General features: G+C 48.3%; 1 protein-coding gene and 1 long non-coding RNA gene across 3 annotated transcripts in view; one reads left to right on the top strand and one right to left on the bottom strand.

Annotated features, from left to right (window-relative positions):
* Nucleotides 1–643: 643 nt before the first annotated feature.
* On the bottom strand, nt 644–23,463 carry PKLR (pyruvate kinase L/R). 2 transcript variants are annotated; one of them, XM_081173624.1, is made up of 11 exons: nt 23,324–23,463; nt 19,339–19,518; nt 16,947–17,038; nt 15,446–15,577; nt 12,492–12,678; nt 10,564–10,834; nt 8,930–9,080; nt 6,724–6,876; nt 4,417–4,583; nt 2,802–2,983; nt 644–1,549 (listed from the first exon to the last, which is right to left on the bottom strand). In XM_081173624.1, the coding sequence occupies exons 2-11, from the start codon at nt 19,490–19,492 to the stop codon at nt 1,443–1,445; spliced, it is 1,596 nt and encodes a 531-aa protein (XP_081029750.1). In that variant the 5' UTR covers nt 19,493–19,518; nt 23,324–23,463; the 3' UTR covers nt 644–1,442. The 2 variants fall into 2 exon arrangements, with proteins under 2 accessions (XP_081029750.1, XP_081029749.1); XM_081173623.1 differs by lacking the exon at nt 23,324–23,463 and adding an exon at nt 19,739–19,821.
* Nucleotides 10,311–26,183, top strand: part of LOC308575326 — a 65,863-nt gene continuing 49,990 nt past the window's right edge. Inside the window, exon 1 of the long non-coding RNA XR_014002773.1 lies at nt 10,311–10,463. This is a non-coding gene — a long non-coding RNA (uncharacterized lncRNA). The remainder of the gene's footprint in view (nt 10,464–26,183) is intronic.

Genomic DNA, 26,183 nt, shown 5'->3' with positions numbered 1-26,183 from the left:
CAGATGGGCAATAGCTGCCACTGTTCTCCTGCTCTTGCATGCATTTGCGTGGACTCAGATCACAGAACTGTAGTTGGAAAGGACCACGAGGATCATCTTCTAGGACAACCCCACATCTTCTAGTACAATGCTCAAACCCACGACCATGAGATTAAGAGTCTCGTGGCTCTACCGACTGAGCTATCCCAGGGACTTGTAACGGAGCACAACGCCCCTCCTTTTCTGAGTGGGAGCCAACAATGCTTTTTCCACCTGCACAAGCGCACACAGAGAAAGAGAGGCCCGGAGTTGGTGGTAGTCCCAACCAAACACTGGGAGGCCGCCACCTGGTTGGAGGGAAGGATTAATGGGTGCGCTTCTGGGATTGATTAAAGAAGGTTTAGATGGGATTACGGGATCATGGCAGATCAGGGACAGATTGGCAATCAGGGAAGGAAGGGGGGGGAGAGAGAGACTTTGTCTCCTGCTTCCCTGTGCAGAAAGGTCAGACGAAGCATCTCTTGAAAGAGGAGAGAATGCTTGCCCATGAGGGGCTGGAAGAGGGTGGGTGTTTGTTTATGGGTTTATGTTTGCCAGGTTGGCCTCGAAGAGGATTTCAGTATGACTTTATCCTAACAGACCATTTTGCATAATACACAGCACATTTTCCTCCAACATTTATATTTTTTGCTTAACAGGAGTGCAAAAGGCAGAGTGCAAAATTCAGAGGGGTGCAAATTTGAGCACAAAACTCCGAGCGCAAAGTTCAGAGGGGTGCAAATTTCGAAAGATGGCTGCTGTGTGTTCCGCTTTGTGTATTGTTTCAGAAAGTGTGCGTTTAGTAGATTTGCCTTCAAATGTGAACTGAATCGGGCTTCTCCCTACCCCAACACCTGCCTCTCCCCAGCTTCCATGCGGAGAAGCAAAAGGCACGATCCGAGTTCCAATTTCAGGCAGGCAAAAGCAATCAGAGTGTAATGTAAGGCCAGTGAGGGGTGTGACCTGTGGACACTCACAAGGGCCAGGTAGAGAGGGCTGGAGGGCCGCATGCCCTCTGCCACCAAGGTCTGAGGTTCTGCCACCACTAAGTGGCTTAAACACTAAGACACCTGCAGCGCTTGCAGCCAAGTATTCCTTAGAGGTGCCTCATCCGCCGAGGTCTCTACATCTTAGGAACAGTCGACAACAGACTGAAGGACAATAGCGTTTCCCAAAATAGATCTTTAACTGAAGATGAAGCACCCACTTGGCTTTTAGAGGAGCAGAGGGTTGGTGCACAGTCAGCCGAAACAGCAGGCAGAGAACAGACATCGCTCATATATAGGAAAGCAAGAGGCAGCTTGTATGACCTGTAAGTAACCCTTGCCAGAAGCACAGGGACTTTATAGGCATGTCCCCATTTTTCAGCTGTGAAATGGCATAGGGCATTGGATTTTGGGGGGGGTGTATGCCTCTTCTTGTGCTTACAGAACCTGCTGCACCCTCATGATGTTGGTATAACCTGCTCCAGGCCGCCAGCCCGTAACCACGATGACCAAGTCCTTGGACCGCAGGAAACCTCGCACCCGGCCTGGGAAGGGAGAGCGGAAAACGGGATCAGGAAAAGGAAGAAGGGGGTAAGGAGAGGCAGAAGTCCCGTTGCGAAACTGTGGGGAAGGCAGTCATCCCCTTCCAGATCATGTGAGCGCTGGATGTTCCTGTGAGACAGAGCTGGGATGTGTGTGTGTTGTTTTTCGACCCAAAGGTTCCACACCCTAGGGGAGAGGGTGATCTAACAGGGTTGCTGTCTTGGGCTGGCTGGATGCAGAGGAGCTGGGGACCCCCCCCCCCAAGGGAACCCCCAGGGGGAGAAGGCTCAGAGCCAGGGGAGTGTTGCTGGGATGGCGATGACTGGCCAGCGGGAACAGGCTGGGAGGAGGAAGTGTCCGGAGATGAAGAGGGAACGGGGTTTAGTGAGCAGGAAGATGCAGTGGCAGAGAGCGGTTCAGACTCAGAGGTAGAAGCAGAGGCTGGAGAGGAGGGGGTGGCCAAGCTGCTAAAGAAGCCAGGGGATCTCCCGCTCCTGCTGTGTGACCAGCTCCCTTTCTGCCTGGTCTCCCAGAACCAGAAGAGGCATGAAGAGGGTGAAGCAAAGAGAGACAAGACAGTGGAGTCTTAGGCTGCTGGGGAAGGAACCAGGAGAGGGGAAGTCTTAGGGACCAGTGGGCAGGTGGGGACCTTCAGTCCTCACAACTATCTCATTGGGGCAAGATCTCCTGGGGTGGGTTGCTGTGACCACTAGGCCTGCACTTTTTCTTTGAATAAAGAGTTAACTTCACTGACGCCAGGTGTTTCGTTACTGAGCTAATCCTGACTCCAGCTCCTGACGGTCTCATTGCATACTGGAGAAGAATGGAATGGAAAGGAAAGTGAGTGGGTGGGTTTGCCCATTGCAGGATTCCACAGCACTGTGTGTTTGTGTGTGCATGCCACCCTCTCCCTCTGCCACTGTCCAAAGGCCCCCTGACATTAGACGGGGGGCTGTGTTGAGGCCACAGATTTCCCACCGCTTCCTGAAGGAGCTGTCCTCTCAAACACACCCTTCTTGCATAAGCAAGGAGTGAGTTAGGGCCGCTGCCTTTTGCTGAGGCCCTCGAAGGGGCATGCATGAGAAGCTGCCATTAAACAGGCGCCACATTTCCTGGCGAGAAGTTGCAGCGTCAAGAGGGGCTTGCACCATTTGGATACCTGCCTGCAACAGAGCAGGTAAAAGGCCCAGGAGCCCAGCCAGGGAGAAGAAAAGATGGCAGATCCTTGGGCAGGATGGAGTGCTGCAGACTCACCGATCTCGATGCCAAACTGCACTCGGCGATCAACATCGTCCGCCCACACCTCCTGGGTGGCCCCACGCCACAGGACTGGGAAGATACCGCGGCTGAGGTGGGCCTGGCGGGCAACCTGCTCATCGCGGGTCACGGCGATGATGAGGGCCCGGGGACGGTAGCGGGACAGCAGCTGAGCAGACCTGAGTTGAGGAAGGGAGCGGGCGGAAGGGTGAGGCAGCAAATCTGGGAGTATTCACAGTGCAGACTCCTTATATCTGTCATTACCAACATTCAGGGTTCCTGAGTCGTTTTCACAGTTATGCTTCTACAACCAGCTACCTTTTTCAGCCTGAGGGCCACATTGCCTTCTGGGTGACTTTTCAAGGGCCACCTATCATTCGTCCCTACCTGAAGATCCAGCTCCGAGGTCCTTCTGGCGGTTCCCTCGCTGTGAGAAGTGAGGTTACAGGGAACCAGGCAGAGGGCCTTCTGGGTAGTGGAACGTCCTCCAGTCAGATGTCAAAGAGATAAACAACTATACAACTTCGAGAAGACACCTGAAGGCAGCCCTTCTTCAGGAAGCTTTTAATGTCTGGTGTTTTATTACGTTTTTATATTTTTTCGGAAGCCACCCATAGTGGCTGGGGCAACCCAGTCAAGATGGGCGGCATATAAATAATAAAATTATTATTATTATTGGTCCAGGGCAGAGGAAAAAGTGGGTGGAACAACAGGTGTAAGCTTTAATCAGAGTGGTTTAACTATCAGTCCCTCTTCACTGTGAACTGGAAATTGCAGCTCTGTGAAGGGACTAGGGGGTCTTCTAGTGTGGTGTAGTGGTTAAGAGCGGTAGTCTCATAATCTGGGGAACCGGATTCGCGTCTCCGCTCCTCCACATGCAGCTGCTGGGTGACCTTGGGCTAGTCACACTTCTCTGAAGTCTCTCAGCCTCACTCACCTCAAAGAGTGTTTGTTGTGGGGGAGGAAGGGAAAGGAGATTGTTAGCCGCTTTGAAACTCCTTAAAGGGAGTGAAAGGCGGGATATCAAATCCAAACTGTTCTTCCTAACAACTCTCAGCCCTCTTCAAGTACAGCTCCCAGAATCCTCTGGGGGAAGCAATGACTGTTTAAATTTATGGTGTGAATGTGCCATAACTCCTATACAGAATAGACCCATTTAAATTAATGGATTTATATTAGCCATGTCTATTAACTTCCATAGGTCTACTCAAAGAAGGAACACCAGGGCTGGATCTGCACGGGCCTGTTTAACGTTATTAGAACGTTATTAGATATATTGTTCTGAAACGTCACAGGGCAGACTTGTAAAGTAAAGCATTTCTTACCTCCGTCAAAACACACTTTGCCTACTGCTAGTTGCTGGTTGCTCTGCAGCGGCCTTGGGTGTCACATTTTAATAACATAATTATGAATGTTAAAAGCAGAACGTCATGTGGTCACATGGTTATCAAAGCCATTCCTTAACCCTTCCTTAACGCTAAACACCATGAGCGCAGATCTGCCCTGGGTCTCCATCTCTGCATTAAGGCAGTGGGATTCAGGTTGTACAACGGGCTGCTTGACAGACAGGTTGGGGTCCCAGCCCCTTCGAGCATCCCACCCTTGACCTCACCTGCCGGATGTCGTGAGGACGATAATGGCAGCTGCGCAGCACTTGAAGGAAGCCTCCACAGCGCCGATGGCTGTCACCTCCGTGGGGTCCTGGCTCAGCGGAGTCAGGCGGCGCAGCTCTTGAAAGAGCTGGTGGTGATACATGGCAGCCTCAGCCTCTCGAGCAATCTGTGCAGGAGGGACATTGACATTAATGCTGGCCCAATACTGTCTGCTCTGGCAGGCAGCATCTCAAGAGGAAAATATTCCCCATCGCTCGCTGCTGGGGATGGAAGGATTTGTCCATTTCAACACTCTTCATTTCGGGTTTTTCCCCAATCATACATTTTGCAGAAATTTGCAGTTTGTTTATTTTTCACGACCCACATGAAAATTCATCAGCAGACACATTTGTTGTGCAGTTTTGACTATTGCACACCTTTTGGCAAGCCATTTCCCCAACCCTAATGCATTCTTGTCTGTTATTTTCCTGAGTCTCTACCCTCTGGTGCACACCTCCCACTAAATCATGCATTTTTGTAAACACTGCCTGGGGAAGAGAACCGCATCAAGAAATTCGGAGAAATGTGAATTTTCAAGCATGGCTGTGTATCTGGTTTGCATGTTGTTTCAAAAAGTACAGGTTTAAATGCACACTGTACCAAACTGCTCCCATGTCCCTATTCACTACCTTTGAAAACTGGAGATGCCAGAAGTTGATCCTGTGACTTTTGGCAGACCAAATACAGAGCAGGTGATCTACCCTTTGAGCTATTACCCCATAGTGAAGAAGAAGAAGAGTTTGGATTTGATATCCCGCTTTATCACTACTCGAAGGAGTCTCAAAGCGGCTAACATTCTCCTTTCCCTTCCTCCCCCACAACAAACACTCTGTGAGGTGAGTGGGGCTGAGAGACTTCAGAGAAGTGTGACTAGCCCAAGGTCACCCAGCAGCTGCAAGTGGAGGAGCGGAGACACGAACCCAGTTCACCAGATTACGAGACTACTGCTCTTAACCACTACACCACGCTGGCACCAACATCGGGTGTCACATAACTTCCTTGCAAGGTTTATGAAAACAAAGAAGCATGAACACTCAATGGACAGGTTGCTTTGAGCTGCCTTAGGTACATAATATTATTATTATTAATATTATTATTATTATTATTTTGCTGATGTAACAAAGAAAAAATAAGCAACATTGGCTTATCTTATCATTCTGAATCATCCACCAATCCACACATGCACACAACTACATACAGGCAACGGCCAATCGACGTGCATCCGATTGATGTCGAAACATGTACAGTGGTGCCCTGGAAGACGAATGCCTCGCAAGACGGAAAACTCGCTAGACGAAAGAGTTTTCCGTTTTGGAGGTGCTTCGCAAAACGAATTTCCTATGGGCTTGCTTCGCAAGACGACAATGTCTTGCGAGTTCCTGCTGGTTTTTTCCCCTCCCCCCCTATTTCTAAGCCGCTAAGCCGCTTATCAGCTGATCCGATCAGCAGATAAGCCGCTAAAAGCCGCTAATAGCGCTAATCTGCTAATCCGTCAATGGGCTTGCTTCACAAGACGAAAAAAACGCTAGACGAAGAGAATCACAGAACGGATTCTTTACGTCTTGCGAGGCACCACTGTACACACACTTCACGGAGATCTGGAAGTGGCCGGAAAAGGGGGTGGAACAGGATGGAATGGATTTATGTATGCTCCACCATCATGCGTGATGACCCAGAACACAACCCCCATACATATGGAGTTCATCAGTCAGCACAGATATCCAAACAAGATTGACGATTATAAGACGTATAAGAGTATAAGACGATTATAAGACATAACATGGAAGGGGCAGCAGTTGATTCAGACTACAGAGTAATGGATGGGGGCTGTTTATCCTTCCAAGTTCAAGTGTAAGGGTATCACAGAGCGGGGCCTAGCTGGCTGGCTGGAATCCTGAACTCCACACTCTAATAATAATAATAATAATAATAATAATAATAATAATAATAATAATAATAATTTATTATTTATACCCCGCCCATCTGGCTGGGTTTCCCCAGCCACTCTGGGCGGCTTCCAACAAAACACTAAAATACAATAACCTATTAAACATTAAAAGCTTCCCTAAACAGGGCTGCCTTCAGATGTCTTCTAAAAGATGTCTTCTAAAAGTTCTAAATATTTTGTTGCAGATCTTGCTTACCACAACCACTAATCCTTAGTAGATTCTGGTATTGTTTGTTGTTCTGTCATGCTCCCAGCCAGCCAGCCAGCCAGCCATATATATATGGGGAGAGGTAATTGAAAGGAAGAACTGAATACATACCGCATGCTGCATCCGCACAGCTTCCACAGGATACGCCCCCTTGGCGGTTTCCCCAGACAGCATGATGCAGTCAGCTCCATCCAAAACTGCATTGGCCACATCGCTGGTCTCTGCCCTCGTGGGGCGGGGCTTCTTGATCATGCTCTCCAACATCTGCCCGGGAGAGAGGAAGGAGACTGTAAGCGTGTCCCTTTTCACAGGTCCCTTCATTATAGGTGTTCATTCTAACATACCGTATTTTTCGCTCTATAAGACACACTTTTCCCCCTCCAAAAATGAAGGGGAGATGTGTGTGCGTCTTATAGAGTGAATGCAGGCTCCATGGCTTCAGCGAAAGCAACGCGAAGCTTCCGGAGCGCAGAGGGAGCTCCCGCTGCCCTCCGGAGGCTTCGCGTTGCTTTTGCTGAAGCCAGGAGAGCAAGAGGGATCGGTGCGCACCTGGCTTCGCTTCGCTGGAGAGGTGCTGCACAGGGAGAGCTGCGCAGCGCCCCTCCAGCGAAGCGGGAGGAGAAATGGAAGGGGCTCCGTTTCTCCTGCCGCTTCGCTGAAGGAGCGCTGCGCAGAAAGGGAGAGAATTTTTTTTTCCTTGTTCTCCCCCTCTAAAACTAGGTGTGTCTTGTGGTCCGGTGCATCCTATAGAGCGAAAAATACAGTAGCTCATTTTATTTCTATTTTGATTTTTGAAAAAGTTGTGCCAACTTTGCGTTTATCAGTATTTTTTTTAATGAATAAGAACATAAGAAGAGCCTGGCGGCTGGATTAGGCCAATATTTTGTTGTTCGGCATCCTCTCTGTTTTTTACAGTGGTTGGATGAGGCCAGTGACCCATTGTGAGATAACCAAGCCTCATCTAACCAGCATGCTTAAGTCTAGCTAATGCGTGTAGGGGTTAAGACCATAGAGTAAGCTGTCCCGGCACGCTTAGCAAACTTTGGGAGGAACTAGGAAGCTTTTGTTCCCCTCCAGTCCACCCGAGAAGCTCAGCGCGTCAAGAGGTCTGAGCTGGTTGCTCCAAGCTCAGACCACATGTCTCTCACAAGCCATTCTCAATTTCCTATACCAATAATTTAGGAACTTTAACCACTTTGTAACAGCTACGCTTTAGTGCCTGTGCAACCTATTCTGAAGCACATGAATCCGACCTCTGGAAAGTTGGTAAGTAAACCATTTTTAAAACTTTCCAAGCGTGGGGAATCAGGAAATCACAAGTGTATATTTTAGAGGTCCAACAGCCTATATTTTCACACTTTACTTTGCTGCATATTTGGCAGTTTTGTTTTTTTTAATAAATATTTTATTAAGTTTCCACAATAGACAAGCATACATAGACAAAGAAAAACACAAAAAAAATACAATACAAAAAAATACAAACATTAAACACATCAAGAAAAAAGAAAAAAGAAAAAAACACATATAATAACAAAAAACAAAAATTCCCTCTTTATTAATTTCTCATTTTCAATTAGCTTATTTTCCCGACTTCCTCACGTCTCCCGTTCTTGTATCCCTTTTTTAAAAATTAATTTAGCAAATTCATATCCTATTAATTTATCTGTTGTTGGTCCAATCTTACATTTTACTTTGTTGCTAAAGCCCCTGCGATTCATTTCAATGTCCTTAACATTCATAAATTTTACAGTATTTCTGCAAATAAATTTTAAATTTCTTCCAATCTTCCTCCACCATCTCCTCTCCCTGGTCTCGGATTCTGCCAGTCATTTCCGCCACATATTTGGCAGTTTTAAATCTGTGCTGGGGTTCTCTAACCGAACAGGACTTGCCCCAAACTTGGATCCTGGCACCCAGGAATTCTCATTTCTCCCTATTTTCCCCTTGCAACCAATACTAGTCCAGCATACTGTTCTCACAAAAGCCAACAAGATGTCTTTGGGAATCCTTCTTCTGCCACTTGTGATTCCCAGCATTCAGAGGCATGCTGCCTCCAACAGTGGAGGTGAGGTGTAAGGACCAAAGATGGTGCTGGATCAAGCCAATAGCCCATCTAGTCCTCATCCCTTTTTTTAAAGAATATTGAGAGCCAAAGTGAGAAGTAGTCCACTTTAAACTGCTCTTTTCTAATGGATAGAAAGGATGGTATCTGACTGAACTCCCTGTGGGTACTGCCTTGTGAGGCAGCTGATTTGGACATGGAGACGCCATGTTCAGAGGCAGTCTACCCCCAGTTCCCCTGCTCTCAGCAGCTCACCTGAGTGGCGCAGATCACAGGCTTCCCTGCACGGTTACATCGCCCAATCATCATCTTTTGAGCCAGGAAAACCTTCTCGCTGGGGATCTCAATGCCCAGGTCTCCACGCGCCACCATGATGCCATCGCTGGCTTCCAGGATCTCGTCAAACCTGCCAGGAAGCAAGAGAGGTTGCAATGAGGCCAAATACAAGCGATAGCAGGGGTTATACAAGGAGAGCCGTCCTGCATGGAGAAATCTAGCTTCTCTCATAGTTGCACCATCAAGTGATATATGTAAAGGTAAAGGGACCCCTGACCATTAGGTCCAGTTGTGGCCGACTCTGGGGTTGCGGCGCTCATCTCGCTTTATTGGCCAAGGGAGCCGGCGTACAGCTTCTGGGTCATGTAACCAGCATGACTAAGCCGCTTCTGGCGAACCAGAGCAGCGCACGGAAACGCCATTTACCTTCCCGCCAGAGCGGTACCTATTTATCTACTTGCACTTTGATGTGCTTTTGAACTGCTAGGTTGGCAGGAGCAGGGACCGAGCAACAGGAGCTCACCCCGTCACGGGGATTCAAACCGCCAACCTTTTGATTGGCAATCCCTAGGCTCTGTGGTTTAACCCACAGCACCACCCACGTCCCATGGATCTGTAGAGAGGAATATAAATATACATCGTTATGTTTAAAGCCTGAGAATAAGGAATACTTCACCTCTTAACAAAAATGTCCCATGTGATATGTATTTTTAAAGTGAAGATTGATACAAAAAAGCAGGTTAATCACCTCTTCTCCCGACGCACCACAGACGGCTTTATTCTGCTAGCCTAAAATACGCTGGAAATTGGCTTGGAGGCAGAAATCTAACCCATGAGACTGTCTATGTCAGGGGTGTGGAGCCCCTTTTGGCCCAAGGGCCACATTCCAGTGGTGGGCGGGGCCAGAAGCAAAAGTGGGCGGGGCAACAAATGTTTATTCCCACATCCTTTTCTACTTTCTATCCAGGAAAGCCAGAAACAGTATGAGAGTTCAAGGCCAATTTTCTGCCAGGCAAAATCACCCAAGGAGGGAACACAGCAGGGCAAGTGAGGGCAGTGGTGTAGCGTGGGGGGTGCAAGGGGGGCTGGCCGCACCGGGCGCAACATCTGGGGGGGCGCGCTCGCCACCTCCGGAGTCGCCGAAGAGCCTCGGGCGCAGGCTGTAGCAGAGCCCCATGTCTCGCGGAACTGACGAGCTGGCAGCGGCTTTCAGCGCTCGCCGCGGTCCCCGCGCGTCAGGGCCGCGGAGGGCGTGCCAGGCAGCCCCTCCTCACAGCCCCGCCTCCGCCGCCGCCGCTGCAGCTGCTGGGCCATGTTGCATTTTCCTCGCCTCTCTGCCCTCCTCCGGGCAAGTGGCGTCGTTTGGGTGGCAGCGCCAGCGGCAACTCGCCTCAGATCACCTGACACGGCAGGTTAGGGGGTAGGGGGCACAAATTACTTGCCTTGCCCCGGGTTAGGGGGCGCAAATTACTTGCCTTGCCCCGGGTGCTGACAACCCACGCTACGCCGCTGAGTGAGGGGCTGTGGCCTGGGTCTTAAGGCCCAGATACAGAGGCCTGGAGGGCTGCACCTCCAGTCTACAGGGCCAGGAAAACGTAGAAGCTGGAAATTACCTTTTGACTCCCTCGTGGTTTTCGATCTTGCTGATGATCTTGATGTTGCGGCCCTGCTCTCCCAGAACCTTCCGGATGGCAGCCACGTCGCTGGCCTTGCGGATGAAGGAGGCAAAAACGATGTCGACGCCCTGCTGCAAGCCGAACTGCAGGTCCTGGATGTCCCGCTGGGAGACCGCCGGCAGGTCCACCTCGGCCCCCGGCAGATTCACCCCCTTGTGGCTGCACAACACCCCACCATTCTCCACCTCGGTGACGCAGCCGTTGGGGCCTGTGAGACGGGGTCAGACAAAGCATGGGGAGGAGAAGGCTCATACCAGGACTGAATAAATCACTCAGTCTCTGTATCATGACCCATAACCAGTAGTCCAAAAGAAACTCGGTACGAAGACCTACATTGGCTCCCAGTACATTTCCAAGCACAATTGAAAGTGTTGGTGCTGACCTTTAAAGCCCTAAATGGCCTCGGCCCAGTACAGTGGTACCTCGGGTTACATACGCTTCAGGTTACAGATGCTTCAGGTTACAGACTCCGCTAACACAGAAATGGTGCTTCAGGTTAAGAACTATGCTTCAGGATGAGAACAGAAATCGTGCTCTGGGCAGCGCGGCGGCAGCAGGAGGCCCCATTAGCTAAAGTGGTGCTTCAGGTTAAGAACAGTTTCAGTTTAAGAATCTAATCTTGCCCCTGTGGCAGTTTATTTGCTGGGGTAAAAACCCCCTCAAAAACTTCAACCCTAAAAAAAAGCTCAACAATTCTGGGGGGGAAATCAGGTCGCAAGCTGGTTAGATTGGTCTCAACTAGGGCCAGGGCTTTTTCGGCTGTGGCCCCGATCTGGTGGAACGCTCTGTCACAAGAGACTAGGGCCCTGCGGGACTTGACATCTTTCCGCAGGGTCTGCAAGACAGAGCTGTTCCGCCTGGCCTTTGGCCAAGGCACAGTCTGACCCCCTCCTTTGGTAATCCTCACCGAACTCTAGCCCAATGGTTGCCATGAATTTGATTTTGAATTGATTTTAGAATGGATTGATTTTAGAATGCTGTGTTACTTTTATTGTTGTTAGTCGCTCTGAGGAGCCTGGCTTCAGCTATGGAGGGCGGGATATAAATAAAAATTAATAATAATAATAATAATAATAATAATAATTATTATTATTATTATTATTATTATTATTATTACTCGGGCTTGCCGTAGACAGAGGGAGGGGCCTGACACAGAGGGATAAGGAGTGGAAGGGGGAGTTACAAGCCAGTCCGCTCAACTGCTTCATCTACACAGGAGCAACCCTTAGGAGTCTCTGTGTGTTCTCTGGTCTGCTTGCCTCATAAAGAAACTAACTGTAAGTTAGCCGGTGTTTACTATCTTTCTCTGATCTGTGAATGCCCTGTTCTCCTTGGCGGCTTCCTGACACCACTGGCCGCTCCTGGACAGGAGGTGCTAGGCTGAGGCATAAGAAAGATGGAGACCAAAGATATGTAACCACTTGAAAGAAACAATTAGGCCTAGGATTAAAATGGAATTAAATTTATAAAGAAGAAAATGTACGATAAGGGAAGCTATGCAATATGATTAGGACTGTGATATGGTCTTTTGAAACACTGATATTGGAAACTGCTACATATAATTACTAAGAAATTCGGATGGAAGAGATTCGAGGAAGTCAGATACTATGTCTATGAAGATGGATGGCACTTAATTTTAATTAATTAAGTGGTAATACGTTGTATGTATCTTTTTTCTTTTTTCTCTTTTTTTCCTATTTTTTTGTTTGTCTTTATTATTGTTAATCTTTTCTTTTTTATAATGTTTATTTACTGAAAATAATAAATATTATTGGGGGGAAAAGAAAGATGGAGACCACCCACCTCAGCAGCGAGAGGCGAAAGGGTGGGCTTCCAAACCGCAGAAAGGGGAGAAGCATACATACGGATTTCCTTGACCAGCAAGGAGATGAGGCCGTCGTCAATGAAGATCCGTCCTCCGACTTTGATGACTTTGGGCAAGTTGACGTAATCCAGCCAGACGGTGTTCTGGTCACAGCACTCCCGGAAGGCTGGGTCTGTCGTAACCACCACCCGCGATCCTTTCACCAGTTCCACTTCTTGGTCCACACCCTGCAGAAGGAGGCCATACCCACGTGAGCAGTTACAGTGGTGCCTCGCAAGACGAAAAGAATCCGTTCTGTGATTCTCTTCGTCTAGCGGTTTTTTCGTCCTGTGAAGCAAGCCCATTGACGGATTAGCAGATTAGCGCTATTAGCGCTATTAGCGGCTTTTAGCGGCTTATCTGCTGATCGGATCAGCTGATAAGCGGCTTAGCGGCTTAGAAAAAGGGGGGGAGGGGAAAAACCCAGCAGGAACTCGCAAGACATTGTCGTCTTGCGAAGCAAGCCCATAGGAAATTCGTTTTGCGAAGCACCTCCAAAACGGAAAACTCTTTCATCTAGCGAGTTTTCCGTCTTGCAAGGCATTCGTCTTGCGGGGCACCACTGTATTTCTTAAGAACAAAGGGAACACCTTTGACTTTTAAAGCCCTATGCGGCCTAGGACCCACGTACCTACGGGACCGCCTCTACTGGTATGCCCCACGGAGGACCTTAAGGTCCACAAATGACAACACCTTGGAGGTCCCAAGTCGCAAGGTGGTTAGATTAGTCTCAACTAGGGCCAGGGCCTTTTCAGTACCGGCCCCAATTGGTGGAACGCTCTGTCACAAGAGACTAGGGCCCTGCGGGACTTGACATCTTTCCACAGGGCCTGCAAGACAGAGGTGTTCTGCCTGGCCTTTGGTTTGGACTCAGTCTGACCCTTATGTTTCCCTCCCCTTATGGTTTTGATCTTTGGGCTACTATTAAAATGAGGCTGCATTTTAAATTATATTTTAACCTGTATTTTAAAGTGGTTTTTTAATTATTTTATTGTAATTTTACTGGTGTTAGCTGCCCTGAGCCCGGCTCCAGCCAGGGAGGGCAGGGTATAAATAAAAATTTACTACTACTACTAATACTAAACTATTGATTAGGGCTGCAATTTTTAATTTCGGAACCAGCTGTGTCGTTAGGGTGCTCCAGGGATTCAGGCAGGGAATACTTCCAGCCCTGTCAGGAGTCATTGGGGATTGAACTTGGGGACTTCTGCATGCAGAGCAGATTGGCAGGGACTGGCTGAATGAGTAATAATAATAATAATAATAATAATAATAATAATAATAATAATAATTTTTATTTCTACTCCGCCCTCCCCAGCCAAAGCCGGGCTCAGGGCGGCTAACAAGCAATAATAGAAACAAGTTGAATGAATACAGCTTAAAAACAAAATTAAAATACAACATTAAAATATTGAAACATTAAAATATTAAAATGTAGCCTCATCGCAGGAGGAGAAGGAAAAGAAAAAAGAAAGAGAGGGACGGAATCAAATTGGCTCCAAGCCAAAGGCCAGGCGGAACAACTCTGTCTTACAGGCCCTGCGGAAAGAAATCAGATCCTGCAGGGCCCTGGTCTCATGAGACAGAGCGTTCCACCAGGCCGGAGCCAGTGTTGAAAAGGCCCTGCCTCTGGTTGAGGCTAATCTAACTTCCTAAGGGCCCGGGACCACTAGGGTGTTGCTATTTATGGACCTTGAGGCTCTCCGTGGGGCATACCAGGAGAGGCGGTCCCGTAGGTACGAGACCTAGGTACGAGTAGTGGTGCTGCCTGCCCAAGAGCTCCCCAGGGAGGACACAGAAGAAGAAGATTTAGACCCCGGCTGTCATGAATGAGCCAGCTCCCAGGGAAAGTTTGCAACCAGCTCCTAGTGAAGGGAATAGCCAGGAAGAGAGAGGGTTAACTGCAAGACAGGAATGTCAACTGATAGCAGAGTGGTGGAGAGTCAGCCAGCAGCTTGCCAGCACACCAGCGAAGGACAAAATGCAGGGGCTAGATACGAAAGTAGCTCAGAGAGCAGGAAGGACCATGGAAGTACTGTTTCAGAGAATGAGGAAGGAGTGGGAGCTGACCCCCTTAGTCCAAGGTCTAGGCGTATGGGAGGGGGTCTTCAAGACAGAATATGTCACAAGAGGAAGTTCAGCTATTTCTGGTCTCTCTGGAAACATCCTCCTTAGAAGGGACATCTTTGATTTATAGGCAGACGGCTGTGATGGCTGCTCCAGTGAACTCTGTTTTTGCAATAAATCTTATTCTTAATTAACTGCGCCCGTTTGTTATCATGACTCCCTGACACCGGGTCATGGTGGTGGGACACTGGGGAACAGTCAGGGGAAGGGACAAGCTGGGAGGTGCTAGAAGGAGCAGGTTTTGAGAGATTAATGGGGGTCAGGAGAAGGAGGCCCCAGGACAGCGCTGGAGGCTGAGAGTCTCAGTGTGAGCACAGACTCAGAGAGAGATGAGTCAGAAGTTGCTCTTCTACCCAACAGCAGGGCAGTCCCAGTCCTGCAGGCTCACCTCCCTCTCTGACACCCCACCTGAGGAGAGTCCTGCATGTTGCTGAGCAACAGGCCAGATAGGAATAATAATAATAATAATAATAATAATAATAATAATAATAATAATAATAATAATTTATTTATACTCCGCCCATCTGGCTGGGTTTCCCCAGCCACTCTGGGTTGCTTCCAACAAAATATTAAAATACAGTAATGCATCAAACATTAAAAGCTTCCCTAAACAGGGCTGCCTTCAGATGTCTTCTAAAAGTCTGGTAGTTGTTGTTCTCTTTGACATCTGGTGGGAGGGCGTTCCACAGGGCGGGTGCCACCACCGAGAAGGCCCTCCGCCTGGTTCCCTGTAACAGCCTAGTCTGTTATAACCAAGACAACCAACTGGCAAACATGTATTTCATGGGGCAACTACCCAAATATGGAACCACTCCTTCCCAATCTTACCCCTTTGACCACACCGGTGCGGATCTCTGGGCCTTTGGTATCCAGGGCAATGGCCACCGGTCGGTAGAAGAGCGGGTTGGAGGCAAAACTCTCTGTTGCTTTCCGGATATTCACAATGGATCCTGCATGGTGCTGAAAGAGAAAACAGTGGTGGTGGTGGTGGGGAGTCAGTGGATCCTTTCCTCATTCACTGAAGAAGGGGGAATCTGACTTCAGAGTCGTGGCACCTAACCCCTGAGTACAGAGCCCAAAGTGTAGAGACAGATGCAGAGCTGGATCTGAGTCAGGGCTCAGAGCTGGAGAGGAGGGGGGCCAAGAGGCAGAGATGGGTCAGGCTGGTGAAGAATCACAGGGGTCTCCCCCTCCTTCTGCCACAAACTTCCCTCTCCCCCAGTTCCCCAGAACCAGAAGAGGCATGAAAAGGGTGGAGGACAGTTTGGCTTTGCACAGGCACAGTCTCCAATTGTTTGGGGAAAACTCTGGAGAGGAGGGGGCTTAGGCAGCTGTGGGGAGGTGGGGACTCTCAGTCTCAGCAACTGCTGTGGGAATGTTCAGGGATGCAGGAGAGGATATGTTGCCTGATTATATCCTTATCCAACTTGTGTTAACAAGTTCCACAATTTCAGCAGAGTAACATTCCCTTCTTTTAAATTTGCAACGGATGTGTTTTGCTCAGGCTCGCTAAAGCCTCTATAATAACTGTTCTGGTATTTTCCCCTTATTCCCTCATAAAAGATAAGACACAACACAGTCTTCTATAAAAGTATAAAAAGAGTTTACTCACATTCAGTTCACAATCAGATCTCAGAAGGCAGACTTAGCTTAATGTAGTAACATACACTTGGAATCTATCTCATAAGAAGACAGTCCCTTTGTCCTCTCTTGGCTGGAAGCCAAGAGGGCATCTTTGGCTTAGTAGATGTTGTTTCTTCGATGCATGTGGTGAAAGAGAGAGAGAGAGAGATGGCTGCCCTGTGCTTTTGTCATTATCTGCACAGGTGAGGCCACACCCACTCTCTAGTCACATGCAGAGGAAGTATGTCCCAGCCCAGAAGGAAACAGGAAGCTTTCCTGTTGGCTGGACAAAGATTCCTCCCCATGTGCAAACATGTTCACTCTAGGAATGTTGTACTTGACTGCTCTGGTGTTTCACATCCTACAACTGCTTCATGGGGGCAAGACCTGCCAGGGATAAGTTGCTGCACTCATTAGGCCTGACACTCCTGTGCAGATCCCGTTTTTGCTAATAAAGAGTTAACTCCAACTAGCTCGGTGTGATTTACTGCTGGCTCGCTCCTGTCAAGGAAGGAGTCTGGAGGCCGAGGCCTAAAACGCCTCAGTCCATGTCCTAGATTTGTTGGCGCAAGTGGCTCAACTCGGAGCTATCCATTGGTCCAGAAACCTTCAGCTTTCCCCGTGGGATCCAGCATCAGACCAGGACATGACACCCCACCCTCTTGGGGAAGGAAATGGCTTACTCTCATCCCCACCCACTCGATACCTCATGTGAGCCGTGCGAAAAGTTCAGCCGTGCAATGTTCATTCCAGCCTTGATCATCTCACGGAGCATTTCCACCGAGCGGGAAGCAGGGCCTGAAAGAGGAGACGGGGAGCATTGGGTCACTGGGACAAAGAACCGTATTGACACATCCTCCCTCAGGTCTTGCACCCAGTGTCACCAAGCCAGTGGCTAAAGTAAAGGTAAAGGGACCCCTAACCATTAGGTCCAGTCGTGACCGACTCTGGGGTTGCGGCACTCATCTCGCTTTATTGGCCGAGGGAGCCGGCATACAGCTTCCGGGTCATGTGGCCAGCATGACCAAGCCGCTGCTGGCGAACCAGAGCAGCGCATGGAAACACCGTTTACCTTCCCGCCGGAGAGGTACCTATTTATCTACTTGCACTTTGACGTGCTTTCGAACTGCTAGGTGGCAGGAGCTGGGACCGAACAACTGGAGCTCAGCCAATCATGGGGATTCGAACCGCCGAACTTCTGATCAGCAAGCCCTAGGCTCTGTGGTTTAACCCACAGCACAACCCATGTCCCTAGCCAGGCTACGTCCTGTCAAATGACCCAACTCAGTCTTTAACAGGAATCATTCATTTTCCCCAAACGCCCCAGGGGACGTGAGGGTGCTAAGTGTGCACATAAGTACATAGGGAGCACCTTTCTGGCTGAATATCCTGTTTCCAACAGAGGTCTGCCAGGAAGCTCACAGGCGAGCCATGAACCCTGTTTCCCTTTCTCCAATAATTCTCATTCTCTAATTTGCTGCCTCTAGCTATGGACTTTCCATTTTGCTGTGCTGGTTAGCATTCCTCTTCTGCCTCCTCTTCTATCATCAATTGGTCCGATTTTTCGCTTAAAGCACCGCCACAGTTTGTGGCAGTAAATTCCAGGAGTTAGGGGTGTGTTCAGTGCGGAGGTATTTATTTTTGATCGCAGGGAATCTTGCCTCCCTCCCCTCAAATGAAAAACGTAAGAGCATAACATAAGAAAATAAGAGCCTGTTAGAAGAGGCCAGAGAGACATCTTGGCCAGTATCCTGTTCTCACAGAGGCCAACCAGATGCTTGTGGGAAACCTGGAAGCAGGATCCGAACACAAGACCACTCTCCCCTCCGGCAGTGTCCAGCAAGTAGTATTTAGAAGCATTAGAAGGCAGAGCATAGACATCATGGCTAGCAGCCATTGCTATCTATATATCTGTTTACCTACCTATCTATCTACAGTATCTATCTATCATCTATCTATCATCCATCTATCTATCTATCTATCTATCTATCTATCTATCTATCATCTATCTACCTATCTACAGTATCTACTGGTATCTATCTATCTATCTAACTAACTATCTATATCTATCTATCTATATCTATCTATCATCTATCTATCATCTACCTACCTACTTACCTATCTACAGTATCTATCTATCTATCTATCTATCTATCTATCTATCTATCCATCATCTATCTATCTATCTATCTATCTATCTATCTATCTATCTATCTTTCTATCATCTATCTATCTATCTATCTATCTATCATCTATCTATCATCTATCTATCTATCTATCTATCTATATCTGTCATCTACCTACCTACCTATCTACAGTATCTATCTATCTATCTATCTATCTATCTATCTATCTATCTATCTATCATCTATCTATCTATCTATCTATCTATCTATCTATCTATCTATCATCTATCTATCTATCTATCTATCTATCTATCTATCTATCTATCATCTATCTATCTATCTATCTATCTATCTATCTATCTATCTATCATCTATTCTGCATCAAAATAACACACATTTCGCAACAATAAACAATCAGCTTTAAACTCTGATAAATTCAACACACACACCTATTTCTCATCCCTCTAGCATAATTTATCCTACCGTTTCCTATTTCACAAAAGTGTTTCTAAATTTGTTAATCCCCAGGGAGGGATGATTTCTTATACAGCAGACCAAACCTGATGCTAAATACAGTGGAACTTCGGTTTTTGATCGTCTCAGAAGTTGAACATTTCGGCTTTCGAACGCCGAAAACCCAGAAGTAACTGCTTCAGGTTTCAAACGATTTTTTGAAGCTGAACATGCCACGTGGCTTCTGTTTGGAGTTTCCCTGTTGTATTGAGGCTTCCGTACTGAGTTTTCGGTTTCCGAACGTTTCGGAAGTCAAACGGTCTTCCAGAACAGATTAGGTTTGGAAACCGAGGTTCCACTGTACTACAGAAATTTTATTGAGCTTGTGAGATTTCAACAGGCCGGGTGAGTGTACACCCAATCCTATATTCACAATTCGCTAGAATTCACTAGATTCCCTGCAGCGCTTCTGCGCGCGGGCGAGAGAAGCTCGTCAGCAGCTAAGGAGCGGTGCCATACCAATGGTGCAGACGATTCCTGTGCTGCGGGCGGCGATGGGCTCCGAGTCGATGTCCAGCAGGCAGAGATGTTCCAGGAAGGTGTCTGCCATGGATGCTGGCAGCTGGTGCTTCTGGAAGAAAGCAGTCCCCAGCTCCTGGGTGAGGCTGGCCATGTCGTCTGGGAGAATCGAGATGCTACCTGTGTGCAGGGGGTGGGGGAAGGAAGAATCACTCCTGAATGCAAGCTCTGGGCAGGAAGGCAGACGGACGCGTCACGGTAGCACTTGCAGATCACGGCGCAGCCTCATGGTCAGAGCATGATGCGCTCTCCACACCCACCTCCGTTCCACCTGCTGGAGAGGCCCGGCCAGCAGCCCCTTCTACCCGTCCCTTCTTCCCCAGGCCTAGCCCAGACGCACCCTCCATCTTCGCACGCCTCCCTCTCAAAGCTTCCTGGCTTCGCTCCAGGCCCAGGTAGACTCTGCCCCGAATGCCAGGCCTCCAGGCCTCCCCTCACCCAGCCACCCCACCCCTCTCCCTGGTTAAAGAGTTACCAGCTTAGTTCTAAGTCCACAGTATCCGCTCAGTGGTTGGTGTACAAAGCCAGCAATTGCTCCCCATTATTATTGCTATTACAGTGGTACCTTGGGTTACATACGCTTCAGGTTACATACGCTTCAGGTTACAGACTCCGCTAACCCAGAAATATTACCTCGGGTTAAGAACTTTGCTTCAGGCTGAGAACAGAAATCGTGCAGCGGTGGCACAGAAGCAGCAGGAGGCCCCATTAGCTAAAGTGGTGCTTCAGATTAATAACGGACCTCCAAAACGAATTAAGTTCTTAACCTGAGGTACCACTGTATTATCAGGTTCTGGCAGATTGAGCTGACAAGACTGAGCGCGGGTCCAGCAGTCCAGAAGGCAGTTTCTGTGCATGCTCTAGAGGGAACTCAGGGGCAGATGGGGCCTGGCAGCCTGTGGCTCCTAGACAGTGCTATTTCTCCACAAAAAAGAGGTGTCGGAACTCACCATAAACACCTCCCTCTTTCTCTCAGCCCACCTGAGAGGTGCTGGAACTGAGTTCTGGTGAGTTCCAGCTGGGGAAAAAAGCTCTGCTCCTAGAAGCTGTCAGCATGCGACAAGAGCCACACCCTGGGAACGGCTTCGACTGGCCGGCTAAAGCAGGTGAGGGGAGCCAATGGGTCTCACCCTTGGTGAGTTAGGGAAGATGGGGATCATCAACCTGGGATGGGAGCCCACCTAGGAGAAGGAAAACTCTGATCCTAAATCTCTCCTGCCTTGTGGGATGTCTTTGGGAGATGAAAGCGCTCAGGAATAAACCCTACACAAATCCAGAATGGAGTCCCTAAGACGGTTGGATGGGCCCCTTGTAAGCCTCCTTCCAGCAACTCCTGCAGCCAAGCTGGTGCCAGATGTGTTGCTCTGCTTTCCTTTGGACCACATCAGCAATGCTAAGAAGGGGGTCTTGTCATCTGTGCAGCCCAGGGCCTCGATGCACACTGCCTAGGCTTCCACCCCAGAGAGCTCTCTTCAGTGCTGCTATTGCAGAGGTTTGATTTCACCCCCAGAGGCACACTCCATTGTCTCTTGAGACAGACAGATGCCAACAATAGCCTATTTTATTATTATTATCCAGATCTTCCAGACTGAAGCTTATTTTGGGGGGTGAGGTCAATCAAATACAGCGGTACCTCGGGTTAAGTACTTAATTCGTTCCGGAGGTCCGTTCTTAACCTGAAACTGTTCTTAACCTGAAGCAACACTTTAGCTAATGGGGGCCCCTGCTGCTGCCGCGCCACCGAAGCCCGATTTCTGTTCTCATCCTGAAGCAAAGTTCTTAACCCAAGGTACTATTTCTGGGTTAGCGGAGTCTGTAACCTGAAGCGTCTGTAACCTGAAGCGTCTGTAACCTAAGGTACCACTGTATTGGCTTAATGCAAGGGAAGACCCATAGCTCAGTGGTAGAGCATTTGCCTGGTGTGCAGAAGGTTCCAGGTTCCATCCCCGGCCTCTCCGGGTAGGGTTGGGGGAGATTCCCTGCCTGCAACCCTGGAGAGCTGCTGCCAGTCAGTGCAGACAGCTCTGAGCTAGATGGACCTATCCTTTGACTCAGCTTCCTATGTTCCCTCATGCTTTCAACGCTGCTTAGTGCTCTTGCGCAGTAAACCCACCCTTCCCAGACTTTTTGCAAGCGGTGAAAAATAACAGCATACACTAACACAGTCGTACCTCGGAAGTCAAACGGAATCTGTTCCGGAAGTCCGTTCGACTTCCGAAACGTTCAGAAACCAAAGCGCAGCCTCTGATTAGCCGCGGAAGCCCCTTCGGACATTTGGAAACCGGAACGCTCAGTTCCAGTTTTGGATCGTTCAGGAGCAGGAATGTTCAACTCCCAAGGCATTCAGGAGCCAAGGTACGACTGTACTGACATTGCCCCACATGGTGCTGGGAAATAAATAAATAAATATCGGATTCTTTCAGAAAGTGCGAATTATGCAGATTTGCCTTTCGGTGCAAATCGAATTCCCCGCCCACAGCTAGTCATGAAAGGCTGAGTTACGGTATTTCTCTTCACATTGCTGCATTTTTTCACCACCAGGGAGGGAGAGAAATATCTGTGGGATTTTCCGGCTACCTTCGCCAGCCTTGGGTGCTAGGGCATTACATTTTAGACCTGTGTGCATTGTGTAAAAGGGGAGCCGCTACAGTGGTACCTCAGGTTACAGACGCTTCAGGTTACAGACTCCGCTAACCCAGAAATAGTACCTCGGGTTAAGAACTTTGCTTCAGGATAAGAACAGAAATTGTGCTCCGGCGGTGCGGCAGCAGCAGGAGGCCCCATTAGCTAAAGTGGTATCTCGGGTTAAGAACAGTTTCAGGTTAAGAATGGACCTCCTGAACGAATTAAGCTCTTAACCTGAGGTACCACTGCATTTGCTCCCTGATGACTCAGGCACGAAATATCCCGGGCCCAGCCCTGAGCTGCTGTTGCCTAAAGGCCTAAGCTGCCTTCTACAGATTCAGACTGGACCTGGCATTTTCAAATATCTTCGGCTGCCGCAGGGAAGAGGGAGCAAGCTTGTTCTTTCCTGCTCCTCCGGAAGTCAGGACTCGAACCAAGGGCTTCAAGTTACAAGAAAGGAGATTCTGACTACGCAATAAGGGGGAAACCTTTCTGACAGTCAGAGCTGTTGGATCATGGAAAAGGTCTCCCTCGGGGGGCTGTGGACTCTCCTTCCTCTGAGGTTTCTAAAGCAGTGGTTAGATGGCCATCGGTCCTGGATGCTTTAGCTGAGATTCCTGCACTGCAAGCGGTTGGACTCCATGATCCATGATTCTATACATGCTAAGCATGTGCTTCCCCGCACTGAGTTATGGTCCTTCTTGCCCTTGTGATTCTGAATTAAACAGGAACCCAGGAAGCCACATTAGACAGACTCAGTTGGTCTATCTAGATCAGAACGAGCTACACTGATGGGCAGCGGCTGTCCAGAGTTTCAGGCGGGGGACAAATTCCAAGCCCTCCCTGGCGACGATGAAGATCTTTATGCAAAGCAGATGCTTTACCCCAAAACTTTTTCAGCAGGGGGCCGGTCCACTGTCGCTCAGACCTTGTGGGGGGCCGGACTATATTTTGGGGAAAAAATAATGAACGAATTCCTATGCCCCACAAATAACCCAGAGATGCATTTGAAATAAAAGCACACATTCTACTCATGTAAGAACACGCTGATTCCCGGACCATCCGTGGGCCGGATTTAGAAGGCGATTGGGCCAGATCCAGCCCCCGGGCCTTAGCTTGCCTACCTATGCTCTAAACCACTGAGCTCCCCAAAAGTAGACTAGGCCTGGGGCAACCTCCTCTGGAGATAAGAGCATCTCCTGCACATTCTCTGCCTCCGGACAACACCCCTGCAGGCTGACTGTGAGGCCTCGCAAGGGCTGAGCACCGGATCAGGGTGGGAGATAAGTTGTATACCCACCCTCCTTGCCGTTTCCTCCTTCAGCTTTTTTTCTGGCCTCTGCTCGCAGCTGCAGGGAGAACGAGGAAGAGAGCTTGTTTGGCTTGCGACGGCTTTAGGCCAGCCCCTTCAAAGTGGGGAGGCCTTCAGCCCAGCAGCAAAACCGGCAGCCACACCCTGCTGGAGACCGCGCCAAACAGCCAGGCCTCACATCCTTCCTGAAAGGCTGCTTTTTTTTTCTGGCCCCAGGGCTAGATCTCAAGATTCCCGGCTGCCCCACGACAGTGGCAGTAGTTGCAACAGTTCCTCCTGTGTTTGCAACCGGCATGCCTCTGAATTTTGCAGTGCCTTTCTCTCGCAGAGTAGTGCGTACAATAACACACGGAGTAAGGAAATCAGAGCATACGTAAGTGAAAATAGAAGGGGGAGTATTACATGAGAGGAAACGGCTTTGCAAAAAAGCATATTAGGGAAATTTGCATTAAAGATATGAAGATGAATTTTGCACTAAATTGTCGATTGACTTTCACGAAGATTCTTTGTTTTAAGGAAGAATATTGCAGAAGGACCTCAGACCCGAACCTGAGATTGGAAAAGTGAGAAAATGAGAGGAACTGGAACTACAGCTCCCAGAATCCTTTGGGGGAAAGTCATGACGGTTTGAAGTGGCATCGTAATGCTTAAAAGGCATAGTATGAATGCAGTCTAAATGGCTTGAGTAGATTCATCTTCACCACAGCTTATTCTGGGAAGTACAGTAGGAAGGGAAAAGGCACACACACACACAGCATTCTATATGACTGAGTTGGTATCTTCTTGGCTCATAAATTCCCCTCCTGTCCCTAATTTCCTCTATCACATGGGTAGGCAAACTAAGGCCCGGGGGCCAGATCTGGCCCTTTCTCCTTCTAAATCCAGCCCACAGATGGTCCAGGAATCAGCGTGTTTTTACATGAGTAGAATGTGTCCTTTTGTTTAAAATGCATCTCTGGGTTATTTGTGGGGCATAGGAATTCATTCATCCCCCCCCCCACTTCAAAATATAGTCCGGCCCCCCACAAGGTCTGAGGGACAGTGGACCGGCCCCCTGCTGAAAAAGTTTGCTGACCCCTGTTCTATCAGGTACAAACACTGGCACCAGCTTGGGATTATTGGTGCCCAGTGGCGCATGTAACGTGATGTCACATGACATCGCACACCCTGTGAGGCCTCACACATGACCTTCGCTGTCCCAGAAGTTGTGTCTGAGGCCCTGCGGGGTGGGTGCTGGGCACCCACACCAACAAAAAATTGTGGGTGCCCGGGACCCAGGAGCTGGTGCCAGGGGATGCAAATATGTTAAATAATCACAGCTCCCCCCAAAGAATCCTGGGAGTTGTGGTTTGTTTTTGTTTTTTAATTAAATTTTTATTCAGTTTTCCTTTTGCTTATATTGGTTACAACCATAATTACATATTTACAGTTTTTGAACCTCCACCAGCACCTCCCACAATCATCCATTTTTCTTATTTTCCCGCATTTTCTATATAATATTGCTGATTTACGATTTGCTTACACCTCTCTAATTCTGTCTTGCAATATACCTTACAGTATTACAAAGTCTCTTTAAACCCCACTAGCGTTGTTTGTTGATCACATATAGTTTCCAGATATACCGCAAGTTGTGGTTTGTTAAGGGTGCTGAGATCCCCGTTCCCCTCGCTGAGCCCATAGTTCCCTGGGAAGAGGTTTTAATTGTTAAAGCACTTTGGGAACTGTAGCTCAGAGATAGGACTGAGGACCTCCTAGCAATTCTCAGCATCCTTAACAAACTACAGTTCCCGTAATACTTTTTTTGGGAGGGGAGCCATGACTGTTTAAAGTGGTATCATAGGGCTTTAAATGTATGGTGTGAATGTGGCCTCAGTAAGCCTTAAATTACCGTATTTTTTGCTCTATAAGACTCACTTTTTCCCTCCTAAAAAGTAAGGGGAAATGTGTGTGCGTCTTATGGAGCGAATGCAGGCTGCACAGCTATCACAGAAGCCAGAACAGCAAGAGAGATTGCTGCTTTCACTGCGCAGCGATCCCTCTTGCTGTTCAGGCTTCTGAGATTCAGAATATTTTTTCCCCTTGTTTTCCTCCTCCAAAAACTAGGTGCGTCTTGTGGTCTGGTGCGTCTTATAGAGCGAAAAATATGGTAGTTCCATCAGCGAACTGCTGCTCCCTCTTGTGGTTGAAGCCTAAAGAGATTTCTTTCTTCTCCTCACCCCATCAAAGTCTACAGCTGAAGACCCCTCCCATACCCCCGCCTTATTGGCTGAGCGCAAGGAAGAGAAATTTGGTTTGCTTTGCAATGTCCTACGAGCACCTCTAGGAACCGCAAACAAACTGAAGCACAACCGTCCTTCTCTAAGTTTCGCAGCGCAATTCTCCCGCCAAAGAATGCATGTGAAAGGCATAGATTAGGTTAAAGCCTGCACATAAATTCCATATATTAGCGAAAATAACATACAAAATGCATTACACTAGGGGGGATTGCTTTTTTCAAATATGCGTGTGAGAGTAGACGTTCGCTCTAAAATGCTGGCGAATTTTTGTGAGGATCTTTGAAAAGAAAAGAAAAGCAATCTGAAAATGTTGCGAACTCTGAATTTAAGGCCATATACACATTTCGAAATTCAGTTTTGCCTAATGTACACATTTCTGCAAAGCATTTTTTTTCCTAATATAATACATTTTTGTATATTACTTTCATTACCGTAACGCATTTTTATGCACATTTAGCCCTTACGTATGCATTATTGAATACAATTGAATTTGCAAAACTCAGAAGAGTGCAAATTTGACGAAATGAACATGCGTGAGTTGAGTTGTTGAGCTTTTTTTAAGATTGAGGTTG

The sequence above is a fragment of the Podarcis bocagei genome (genome assembly GCF_964188305.1).
Source record: "Podarcis bocagei genome assembly, chromosome: 16".
NCBI lineage: Eukaryota > Metazoa > Chordata > Lepidosauria > Squamata > Lacertidae > Podarcis > Podarcis bocagei.
The sequence above is the reverse complement of the archived record's forward strand: the minus strand, read 5'-3'. Positions and strand labels throughout refer to the sequence as shown.